The following is a 12,500-nucleotide window of genomic DNA, read 5'->3' as shown; positions in this document are numbered from 1 at the left end:
CCAATTCAGGTGGTGCTGGGGGAAAAGGAGTTTGGGGACCTCCTGGTGAGGTTTATGATGTTGAAGAGCTGGATGTTAAAGACCCAAATTATGAAGAGGACCAGGTGATGATTGTTTTTTTTTTTTTCTAGCAAAACTAACAAACCTTTCATAAGGAAATACTGCCACTCTTAATCATGAAGTCTGAAGTCAAAGGATAAGTTCAGTATATTTCAAGTCAGTTGTTGAAATTAGTGTTCCTATGTGTAGCATTTTTTGTTGAGCACCAGAAAAAAGTGAAAAAATATATATATTTTTTTAATTAATTTGTCTAACATTTTTATAGTAAAGGAAAATAGCCCTGATTCAGTATGTTATTAAAAGCAACAAAAACACCTGCAGGCACCTTCCCTACCTTTAAGCAAGTGAAGACTGTTAAATCCTTTCATTTAAAGTTAATGCATGTTACTTTTTTTTTTTTTCACCTTTTATAATTTTTAAATTGGTTAGGACTGTCATCAGTCTCTGATATTAATGTAATCATAAGCTATAACCAGATTTCCACAGTGAAAGTATTTTTCAGACTGTTGAATGATTAAACATAGTCAAAGCTAAAAATAATGATTACTTTATTGCAGGAGAATTGTGTGTATGAAACAGTGGTTTTACCCCTGGATGAAGGAGATTTTGAAAAGACTGTGACCCCTATTGTCCAGGAATACTTTGAACATGGTGACACTTACGAAGTTTCGGTATGTTTCTAAAGAATGATATAAACATAATGTTTTTATTTCTTTTATGTTAATTCTTTTTCCAAAACTCCACAAGTTCTAGTCTGCATTTCCTGGAGTAATGCCTATTAAAGGGAACTCTCTCACATACATTCAGTTGTGCTGGGTTAATTTTGAATTGCCTGTCAATCTTATTAGCAGATCTCTGGGATTTACTTTATTTTTGTATAGAAATAATTGAACATGGGCGGCACGGTGGCGCAGTGGTAGCGCTGCTGCCTCGCAGTTAGGAGACCCGGGTTCGCTTCCCGGGTCCACCCTGCGTGGAGTTTGCATGTTCTCCCCGTGTCTGCGTGGGTTTCCTCCGGGCATTCCGGTTTCCTCCCACAGTCCAAAGACATGCAGGTTAGGTGGATTGGTGATTCTAAATTGGCCCTAGTGTGTGCTTGGTGTGTGGGTGTGTTTGTGTGTGTCCTGCGGTGGGTTGGCACCCTGCCCGGGATTGGTTCCCTGCCTTGTGCCCTGTGTTGGCTGGGATTGGCTCCAGCAGACCCCCGTGACCCTGTGTTCGGATTCAGCGGGTTGGAAAATGGATGGATGGATAATTGAACATATTTTGAGAATTATGGAACATGCAGTCATCCCCTGCTTTATGAGCAACATCTTTGTGAAAATTTCCTTATACAAAGAAACTATTTTAATATCTGTTTTTGTTTTATGAATTATACTGAAGCTTAATTTTCATGTTTACAAAGAATGAGTCTGGAATGATTTTCAGTTGCATGACTGTAGCACTAACACCCGACAATGTTCGCATTTATTCCAAGTACACCTTGCTGCAGCCTGTGGAGTGTATTTGAATGTTGGTTACAATCCTAGTCATTCTTACAGCTGAACCTGCTGTGCTCAGAGGGTGTTCTTGGCATATGCCTGTTAAAATGGATGAATCTGCAGACAGCCACTTTTTATGTTTATGTGAGTGTTGCTGTTATTTCTTCTGAGCATCATAGCTCTAAAAAATATTGTGAAATTGTTGGAAAAGCCCAAGAAAGATCCATGTCAAATTTGAGTGTGATAAAGCATAGGTAAGCAGCTTTATTAAACAATATTTAATGAAGGAGAATATCTTACCAGAGTTTGTTTTTATAATTCTTACTTAATCTATTTCATCTATGTTGGATATATTTCGAAGCCAGGGAATATTTAAAAATGTTTTCCATTTAAATTAATAGATACATAGATAGATAGATAGATACTTTATTACAGTAATTCCTCGCTACTTCGCGGTTCACTTTTCGCGGATTCACGACTTCGCAGGTTTTTAAATACAGGTGATTGCCCGCCTATCGCGGAAGTTATGTTCCAGACCCATCAGCAACAGGAGAAAATCCGCGATATAGAAAGACCATATAAATAAACATTTTTATAGTTTAAGCCTTAAAATACCCATCCCACATGCTTTAAACACATGTAAACTTATAAAACACACTTTGTTAACACACATGATATGTGGATGTCGGGCTAAGGATATGAGTAACATCTCACTATTATAAAACATTTTAACTTCACGCAAGACAAGACAGTGAGACAGGAAAATTGGTGATGTACAAGCAGCACAAAGCCAGCACAAAGTCCACTTCTCCTTAGCGTTCATTCAGCTCCCCACCCCCTTGACAATGCGAAGTGGCAGGAGCGTACTGCGCTTCCGGGGAGGGGGGGTTTGAGCGAAGGTGCGTTCAGCTCTCACACACCCACACACACACACACACACACTCACACTCCTCCTCCTCCTTCCGAATGCGCAGAGCGACAAGCAGGCATTTTGGCAGAAGCGGCACAAAGTCCATTTCTGCTCAGAGTGAGTTCAGCTGCCTCCCTTCACAAAGCGAGTGCAGACACATTGACGTCTGATCGCTGTGTGCAGTGTGCAGTGTTGGTCTGAGGTGTTTAAGAATGTAGAAAGTGTTTAAGAGCATAGGAAGTGTTTATAAGAGCATGGGAAAGGTTAACAAGAGAGTGAGAAAGGTTTATAAGAGTGTGGGAAGGGTTTATATAGCCTTAAAATATGTATAAATAATAAAATAAATATAGGTCGCTACTTCGCGGATTTTCACCTATCGCGGGGGGCTCTGGAACGTAACCCCCGCGATAGGTGAGGGATTACTGTAATCCCAAGGGGAAATTCACAACATGTCCAGAGTTACACCACCGTGTATTAACATAGAGAGCGAGTCCTCCTCCTTTGTGCTTCCCGCATGTACTTGCATCTCTGTCCGCTGTAACTGCTAAACCCGGGTAGCTCCATGTTAGCATCTGGGATGGTGGTAGTTAGCCACGTTTCGCAAAAGCACAACAAACTGCATTCTCTGTAGGTTCTCACATTTTTCACCAGCGCAGCCAGTTCGTCGATCTTATTTGAGATTGAGTTCACATTTCCCAGAATCACAGAAGGCACCGAAGGCTTAAAACGCCACTTTCTTGCAAGCCGCTTCATTTTTAGCTTAGTGCCGGCTCTGCTCCCACGATACCGCCTTCTTACCTCATCGGGTAAATAGGGAACCACACCGGCACTGGCATTTGTTCTCAGCGCTCGAAGTTGAGTACTTGAATAGACGAGTCTCGGCGTGTAAAAATCCATGCCCACATTGTAAAAGTAAGTGATAGGAGTGATCAATAAAAAAAGAGAAAAATAAAAGTAGAAAAAATAAAGTCATACACATACGGTCATACACGGAGCTGCTGAAAAGGCTGCCACTCTCAGTGGCGCCAGAACTACTGAATATAACATTATAATAATAACGTGTTTACATTATGAAAACTTTTTTCCTGTTGGGACCTTTAGGAGCACATTACCTCTGTAAAGGAAGGGAATCCAATAATGGATAAGTAGATTAAAATACCAGCATGTTCCCCAGTTTTGTTGTTTTTTTTCTTTTTTTCTGTAGTGATGACACTAATAGACTAGTAGAATCATCTTTTGTACTGAAGATAACATGCATTAAAACCATCTTGTAAAATCCAGAATTTTAAACCATGTAAGAAAAATGAAATACATGTTATTTTGCCATTTTATATTTCCTGAGGGTTTGTTTGGCAGATGCCACAAACTCACATTTAAAACTTACATTTTTCAAGGATCCTTATTCAAGTTATTTTTGTAAACTACATTGCTACGCCATCTAACATGTCATTTCTAAAATAAAGTATTGTTTTTTAGGAGCTACTGGGTGAATTGAACTTGGGAGAACTAAAGAGTGATGTTCCAGTGCTTGCAGTTGCACTTGCTCTGGAAGCTAAAGCCAGTCAAAGAGAGCTTACCTCTAGACTTCTGACTGACCTTTGTGGTAAGGTCTTGAGTACTGATGATGTTGAAAAATCTTTTGATAGACTTCTCAGGGAACTTCCTGATCTAGTTTTGGACACACCTGATGCACCACAGGTAAGATACATGTTTTGCTAATGAACAAGAATCTTTGTGTGCTTCAGTTTTTATATAGCAATTATTTTGATTTTACCTTCCAACTGCCTTAAGTTACTGTATTATGCATCCCAGAGTCCCAAATATAGAATTGTTCTGTTATACTATGTTATGTATAAGATCAATGAAAAAATACATATTTAAGGAGTGTTATTCTTCAAAAATGAATTGACATCTGGCAGACAAGATGCCTTTTTATTATATATTTCCATTGGATACCTTAGTAAATAGTGCTGTTCTCTTGTAGGTTGAGGACAGTGGTTCATTTCCTAGCCCTATTGTTCTTTCTGGATATGTTGTGCTTTAACCAGGTACCCCAGTTTCTTTCCAGAATCCAACAACTGGCACATGGATTTAACTGGTGATTAGGAATTGGTATGACTTGGTGTGGGTGTGTGCTAGAGCTGCCAGTACAAGACAGTGGAATTGAGTAATATAACATTTTCAAACTAGCTTTTTTTCAGTTAAGGGTCACTGGGAGCAAGGACTAAAGTTCTCATTCCAAGTCAAACAGAAATAAGCAAAGGGCATGATTCTAGCCAATTCTCCAAGTGATCTGTTTTTTTGGCTGAAGCATGGCAGCATTTGCATTGTAGTGACAATTTTTGCCGCATAGCACTCTTCGTGTCACCTTGGTTGTATGCAGCTCAAAAAAAAGAAACTTTTTTTTTTTGGAAAAATTCAGTATACGCTCTTCCACAAAGAATAAAAGAAAAATTGGCTGCTTTTTTTTCAGCATTACAGACAAAAGTTTACTTCAAGGAGCCAATGGCTCCTAAAAGAATAAATTAGGAGCCAATAGCTATAATTTAGATGCCAAATAATAAAATGTGTAAAATATTAATCTTTCAATATATTACCTTTCTAACACGGGTCTCGGGATCAAACTGCTCAAGTGACGGGCCTTCTGTGCTGATCCTGACCTTTTCTGCCAAGGTTGAGACATTGAGTGAGTTTAGCATTTTTGATTTTATTCTGCTTTGTGCTGAAAAGCCATGGTCACACTGAGCTGCTGAAATAGGCACAACAAGCATGATCTTGGCAAGATGTAGAATATTGTAGAAAACTGACAATATTGCACAGAAAGACTTCCCACAATTAAGACCTTTTCCTCTAATTACATTTTCTAGCAGTCTCCATTCTTTACATAGTGCTCTGATATCACATGCATTCTTAAAGTAAACTTCTTGATACCAGTTAATTAAAAAGTGTCAGTCTTATTTTCTCCAAAAGTGGTTAAATTCTCTGGCCATGAATCATGAAGTGATCGCAGATCCATGTGAGCTTTCTTGCTGTGTATTACCTCTCATATTTTTAAACCAGCCATCAAGCTTCTTGACTGTAACCTACACTGTTTTCTCAACGTTCAGTTGAAGGTTATATCAAAGTTGGTAAGACTTGTGCATTTGAGTTGGATATTCTGTAAGGTGCCGCCTATATCAGTATTACTCACTGACTTTCCCCGCTTTTTTTTTCTTTTTCAGTCTGTCTGTGATCTGTATGCTAACCTGGGGCACCACATTTTTATGCTTAGCAAGTGATTATAACCTAGTGTGCTGCAGAAACTCCTGCAAATTTTCAGTTCCTGAATGGTCTGACATACCCTCAGTCAGCAGCTGCTACAGTTTGTAGCAAAATCAAAGAATTCTTTTGAAGTATAACTCTTAACAACAAGTAATGGAGAAAGTAACAAAATGCCACAAAAGGCAATCTCTCCATTTTCTGTGCAATGTGCTTTGCTCTCCCTTTAGTGTCCATTGTTTTTGAGCTTGCAGACAGGTGTTCCATATGGTGGTGCACAGCTGTACTATGTGATCTGAGTACAGAAAAACAAAGTGCCCAGTAAATGTGGGGCAAGGAAAGCTGGGTCTTCCCTGCAGAAATTGTGTTGATAGAACAGCCTAATTACATATTGATCGCTTTCGGCTCACGCATGCTTTTGCGGCTGGTATGTTTTCCCTATTAGCTGTAGTAAGTCATAGATTTCCTCAATCATTAGGTGTTCAGTGTTCATTTTGAAAGCAGAAGACTGGGGGCACTCATTTCTACAGCAAAGATCTAGCCAAGGAAATACGTTTCTCTTTGAATGAATGGGACGGAGAGGCACAGTAGAATTGAAAGTGATATAGAAGACTTCAATTTTTTAAAATAATTTTGGACAATTTTATAATCCCAGTATTCATCATGCAGGCAGGGCGCACACATTTCCACAGCTTTACTCCAGCTGTGGAAATGAGTGTCCCCCCAGTGGATGGGACAGTAGGCCAGAGTAGACATGAAAGTGATTTAAGACTTTCTAAAACCTTTTTAAAATACATTTTGAAGAATTTCAGTTGTCATGCGTTCTTGTCTGCTGCTTACAAAATGAAGCATTCGTTTCGATGACTGTGCTCCAGCTGGGAAATAAGTGGAGAAAAAGTAACAAAAGATTTCCTAGAGTCATTTTAAAAAGGTGTAGCTCAATTTTAGCTGTCCATTGCTCATTTTGTAAGCAGAAGAGCATTTCAGTGACAAAGACCCAGCTGTGGAAATGAATGTCTCCTCCAAGGGATGGGGTGGAGAGGTGCATTAAATATGAAATTAATATCAAACGTTCAACAGTGTTTTAAAATACATTTTGAATAATTTTAGCTATACTGTTCATGTTGCAAGCCGCTTACAGGGGGCACACATTTCTACAGCAACGCTCAGCTGTGGAAATGAGTGTCCCCTCTGGTGAAATGGAGGAGCACTAGGTATGAACGTGCTGCAGAAGACTGCTTTCTAAGCTTATTAAAAACACTGTGCACCATTTTAACTAACCAGTGCATTTTGCCTGGGGGTGCAGCACACAGATTACAATTTAATGCTTTCTGCAAGTTTTTTTAAAAAAAAACATTAGATCAGTTTTATTCTGCCATGAGCAACTGTGCGTGTAAAATACAAGAAAAAAGTTTGTACAAGAAACCAGCTATTAACATGAGAGCCTCCCTCAATTTGAGTTCCACAACAAAGACTTTCCTGTGGAAATGTCCAAATGCCCTGAAAGACTGAGTAGATGTTTAAAAGAATTCACCACATATGGTGTGAATGTGAATTAGTCCATTTATTTTTAACTATTTGTCTTTTAAATGGCTTTGTACAGTTATTTGGTGTCAAGTAATGAATTAATTCTAATTATCACTAATATTAATATTTTACTAAATCTGTTTTTTCAAGTTTCTTTGAGCTCCAGTTGAAGAATTTGTTAACAGTACTTGCAGCCCGTATGCCAAAATGACTGAAGAAACAACTGATAAGTTGCATTTTTCGATACCATTTTAACAAAGTTTATTGTCAGCTGTCAATCACGGAGCACCCCGGTAAAACGACAACATGTCGTACACTTGCAACTTTGAAACACAGACTTCACGACATCACTGATGTTAGGAAACGGTGGGCAGGCGACTGCGTGTGCATGTTTACTGTTGGACAGGCCAGCATTTTGCATGGAGCATGTGTCAAATCAACAGAGAAACAGTGCACAAAGAGGTACAAAAACATAACTATCTTAGTGTAGTTGCATGAATTTGGAAGGGGCACTGAATTACATGGGGCACAGATATCTTCATAGCAGGGCACTTACATGATAGGCACATGCATTTGTAATGTTTTCATGTCTTCCTTGCATTTTAATGATCTGTTGAATATTCAGTCCTTCGTTCATCATTTTGGTACAAGCATAACCAGGCTTTCCTTGATATACAGTTTACCAAGCCACACAGGTAAATTTATGTCACTATGTGGCCTTTGTGCACACCGCGGATACGTCAAGTATAAACCAGCCTTTAGTAGAATGCAGGTCACGAATCACCAAGGGGGAATCTCCCTATTTACCAACACGTTAATAGCACATCTGCTCAACAATTTAAAAGAAAGAAAAAAAAAAAAGTGGCCTTTTGCATCTGTTACAATAGTACAGAAGTTTCAATGATTTCATTTGCCACTGGCGAACTAAGTAGAAATAATAATCACCAAATGCTATTTTTTGTCGCGTTTGCAACCATTTTAGTCACTGCCCGGAGCGCTGTTTTGTAAGGGTTTTAATTATGCCACATGTGTAAATTACACTAGGAAAGCACCTATGAAATTTTTTTTGAACACCAATACCGAATACTTTTATAAACACCATGTGCTGATACCAAGTGCTGAATGGGTACTTTTTATTAGAAAGAAGAAGAAAAAAAGCTACATTTTTAAAAATAAAGTGTAAAGAGCAGTACAATTTTAATTAATAAGCCATAGTATAATGAAAACTGTATATTTTGTTTAGAGAGAAACATGTTTTTAATATTTTTTTTAAATGTTGTGATTTTTTTTTTTTAATATTTAGCCAATAATAGATACAAATGTTAAAAAAATGGAATTTGAAATTTAAACAGTGTGAAACCTAATGTAAATCTTGGTAACTGAAATAAATACCTAGCTTAACTGAAATGCTGATTCTTTTTAAATATTTTGGCTGTGTTAGAGACCAGTCTGTTTTGTCTCTTTTGAAGCTGCTCTGAAAATCTGCTCACTATCCAAACCAGTACAAACTGCTGATAGAAGCTTCCCTGTTAAAGTAGCCAAGGAATCAAATCCAAGTATATTGCTTGCCCGGGAGTGCAAAACATGATCAGAATATTGGGTTCAAATAGGTATGTCTGCACTTCAGGCTTGTCATGTGTACAGAGTAGAAGTGATTTTCATTAAGTGTTTCCTCATCATTTATTATAAATGAAATACAAGCTAACTGTTCAAAATATAAGTAGTCATATTCTAGTAGTGATGAGTTTTCTTTCATTTGAAATGCTAAGTATTTTCATTTCTCGAATCTGCACCTCACTTTAATTTCTCCATCACATAAAATTCGTTTGGGGGGGGGGGTTCTTTCCAACAAACAAGTTTGTTTGCCTTTTAGGTTTATTTGGAGATACAGTACATCTGATGCGAATCCAGCGGAGAAAAAAGTTGTGTAAGCAGAATTTTTTATACAAGAGTTGAAGCATCAGAGAGTGATGTGCATAATTCAGGGCAGTGGCAAATCAGTTCTTACATACATATGTCAAAAATGAAACTCTCTTTGATGGTACCGTTTGTAGTGGGAATTGGCTAAGTGGTGTGATGCATTTAAGTAAATTCACCTGTTCTTATTTTTATAATAAATATAATTCATTCTGTCATTTACTTAAGTACATTGTGGATGCTTTATCATTAGTAACGTCTACACATAAAATTTGGCTGCTGCTCACAAGTGATTAAGCATTTTTCTGTTTGGACGGTCCTCTAGCAAATAACAAGAGTGTTGACTCCAGTAACACAAAGCTGAGTGGAGACACTTGAGAAATATAAAACAAATTCATATATTTATTCAGAAACAAATGTACTCTTAAAAACTCTGCTTGAATACAAAGAATAATACATATAAAGTCTCACTGGCATAAAAGAACCATGTGTTTAATAGGGATTGTTTCGCAAAGCCAGTGTCCATGTTTCTCCATTAACACTTGCAAATTTCTGAATCCTAATGCAAGTTACTGGAACCATAGTTTAGGTTGTTCCTTAGTTCTAAAACTGTTAAAATTGCCTTTGTATACTGTAAAAACTGTAGTTTGTGATAACTCTGCATTTGCAGCTGTGGTAACCCATGGGAACAAAGCAGAACACACCTAGGACTGCTATCTTAATGCTTGCCCCTCCATCTAACTTCTTGAGGGTAGTGCTGCATCCTGAAGTAGCATACATACACAGCTTTAAAGACCATTCATACCCAGAATATACCTACTTCATTTACCTATTTTGTGCAAACCTAATTGGGACCTGCTGCAGATGTAGGTGAAGTGTGTGTGTTAATTCGTCATGCTCTGACCCATCTGGAGTTATTTAAATTGGCTGGGTTTCATGCCAAGTGACTTGATTAGTGATTGGTAAATTGGCTGATCTCAAAAATCAATTATTTCAGTATCTGTTTTTATCACGCTTTATGGCAATTCAATTTTTGTGCTCTTTTACTCATTGTGTTACGGCACCTGAGTGTATCATTGCAACCAGACCATCCTGTAAATGGAGAGTAGCCAAATAGACTAAAAAAGAGTGCAGATCAGAATATTTACTTTTACAATAAAATTTGTGGAATAATTAAATGTGAAAAAGGAATTCAAAGAGTTGTCCTGTGCATGGATAGGAACGGCATATGTACAGTATGTGTTGTACAGCTCAACTTTAAACGAAAGAAAAAAAAGGCTTATCTTTGCAGCAGTGAAAAGAGGAGCTGCTGTAGTCCATTCAGACCTTTTCATTTTGTATGTTAATTAACATGGACACTCCTTGTCGGAGTGTGGACAGAAAGTGAGCCTAAGTTTAATACAGCAGTTCACATTTTTTATTTGAATAAAAAAAATAAAATAAAGAAGAACTTGTCCTCTTTGCTTAGCTTGTTGGCTTAAAAGCCAAATTTACCTATTTTACACGTGAACTTGTTAAGCAGATCAGTCTTCTATCTTCTTGATAAACATCTTACACACATGTTAGAATTGTGGCTTGTAATTATGACAAGCATTTTTTTTTATTTTATATACTATATGTATTATGGAGAAATATTTCATGCACATGTTTTATAAGGTGAAATCCCTTTAAAGTACTTTTTGTTTCCATTGAACAGTAAGTCTACCATATTTAATATTGTTAATATTATTTATAAAAATTCCAAGATTAACACAAAAATATAGAGCATAAGACTTAATAACATGATAAGGGCGGTTCGGTCCCTGTACAACCGGTGTCAGAGCTTGGTCTGCATTGCCGGTAGTAAGTCGAACCCATTTCCAGTGAGAGTTGGACTCTGCCAGGGCTGCCCATTGTCACCGATTCTGTTCATAACTTTTATGGACAGAATTTCTAGGCGCAGCCAGGGTGTTGAGGGGGTCCGGTTTGGTGGACTCAGGATTGGGTCACTGCTTTTTGCAGATGATGATGTCCTGTTTGCTTCATCAGGCCGTGATCTTCAGCTCTCTCTGGATCAGTTCGCAGCTGAGTGTGAAGCGGCTGGAATGGGAATCAGCACCTCCAAATCCGAGACCATGGTCCTCAGCCGGAAAAGGGTGGAGTGCCCTCTCAGGGTTGGGAGCGAGATCCTGCCTCAAGTGGAGGAGTTCAAGTATCTTGGGGTCTTGTTCACGAGTGAGGGAAGAATGGAGCGTGAGATCGTCAGGCGGATCGGTGCGGCGTCCGCAGTGATGCGGGCTCTGCATCGGTCTGTCGTGGTGAAAAAGGAGCTGAGCCATAAGGCAAAGCTCTCAATTTACCGGTCGATCTATGTTCCTACCCTCACCTATGGTCATGAGCTATGGGTAGTGACCGAAAGAACGAGATCGCGAATACAAGCGGCTGAAATGAGTTTCCTCCGCGGGTGTCTGGGCTCTCCCTTAAAGATAGGGTGAGAAGCTCAGTCATCCAGGAGGAGCTCAGAGTAGAGCCGCTGCTCCTCCGCATCGAGAGGAGTCAGATGAGGTGGCTCGGGCATCTGATCAGGATGCCTCCTGGACGCCTCCCTGGTGAGGTGTTCCGGGCACGTCCAACCGGGAGGAGGCCCCGGGGAAGACCCAGGACACGCTGGAGGGACTATGTCTCCCGGCTGGCCTGGGAACGCCTCGGGATTCTCGCGGAAGAGCTAGAAGAAGTGGCCGGGGAGAGGGAAGTCTGGGCATCTCTGCTCAAGCTGCTGCCCCCACGACCCGACCTCGGAGAAGCGGAAGAGGATGGATGGATGGTTGGATGGATGGTTATGCTATCACCAATGTCATTTGATGTATTTTTGTTTAAATTACTTGAAGTAGATGTTACTTAACATTTTGCATCACATTTTTTTAGTAGAGGGACCCCTCCATTCACTTACTAACCCATTTACTGGTTCACTATGTTTGTTTCTTGCGGCCAGCCCTATTTTATATTAGATTGAGCACCTTGACAGCAGACCCAAGCTTGGGCCAATTACTAGAAATTATGTATTCTAGGACTGGCATATGACTTTTTTTGTGTGATTTCGTTCAGTCCCCATCTGAAAAACTACACTTGTGGTTCTTGTCATCCCCTTGAATGGAGAAAGCTTTGACAGTGACCTGAACATAATCATTGTTCATTTATAATCCTTGCAACACATTTTATTCCCCGAAAAACATTTGTTTCTGTTCACTAGATGGTTGTAAATCTTTTATACTTCACACTCATTCCCCTTCTGCTTCCATGCCAGAATGATACTCGGGAAGGGACTTGTGGTTACAGTGTTCGACTGTATGCAGAGTTACTCAAGTACA

At 39.1% G+C, this 12,500-nt stretch overlaps 1 protein-coding gene across 1 annotated transcript in view; it reads left to right on the top strand.

Moving 5' to 3' along the window:
- Positions 1–12,500, top strand: part of pdcd4b (programmed cell death 4b) — a 45,230-nt gene that overhangs the window by 12,687 nt on the left and 20,043 nt on the right. The window contains exons 4-6 of the mRNA XM_028795839.2: positions 10–104; positions 618–731; positions 3,928–4,149. Of these exons, the coding sequence (XP_028651672.1) occupies positions 10–104; positions 618–731; positions 3,928–4,149 (431 nt within the window). The remainder of the gene's footprint in view (positions 1–9; positions 105–617; positions 732–3,927; positions 4,150–12,500) is intronic.

This window comes from Erpetoichthys calabaricus, chromosome 2 (assembly GCF_900747795.2).
Source record: "Erpetoichthys calabaricus chromosome 2, fErpCal1.3, whole genome shotgun sequence".
Taxonomy (NCBI): Eukaryota; Metazoa; Chordata; class Cladistia; order Polypteriformes; family Polypteridae; genus Erpetoichthys; species Erpetoichthys calabaricus.
Note: the sequence above shows the minus strand (reverse complement) of the source record. Positions and strands in the feature narration are given on the sequence as shown.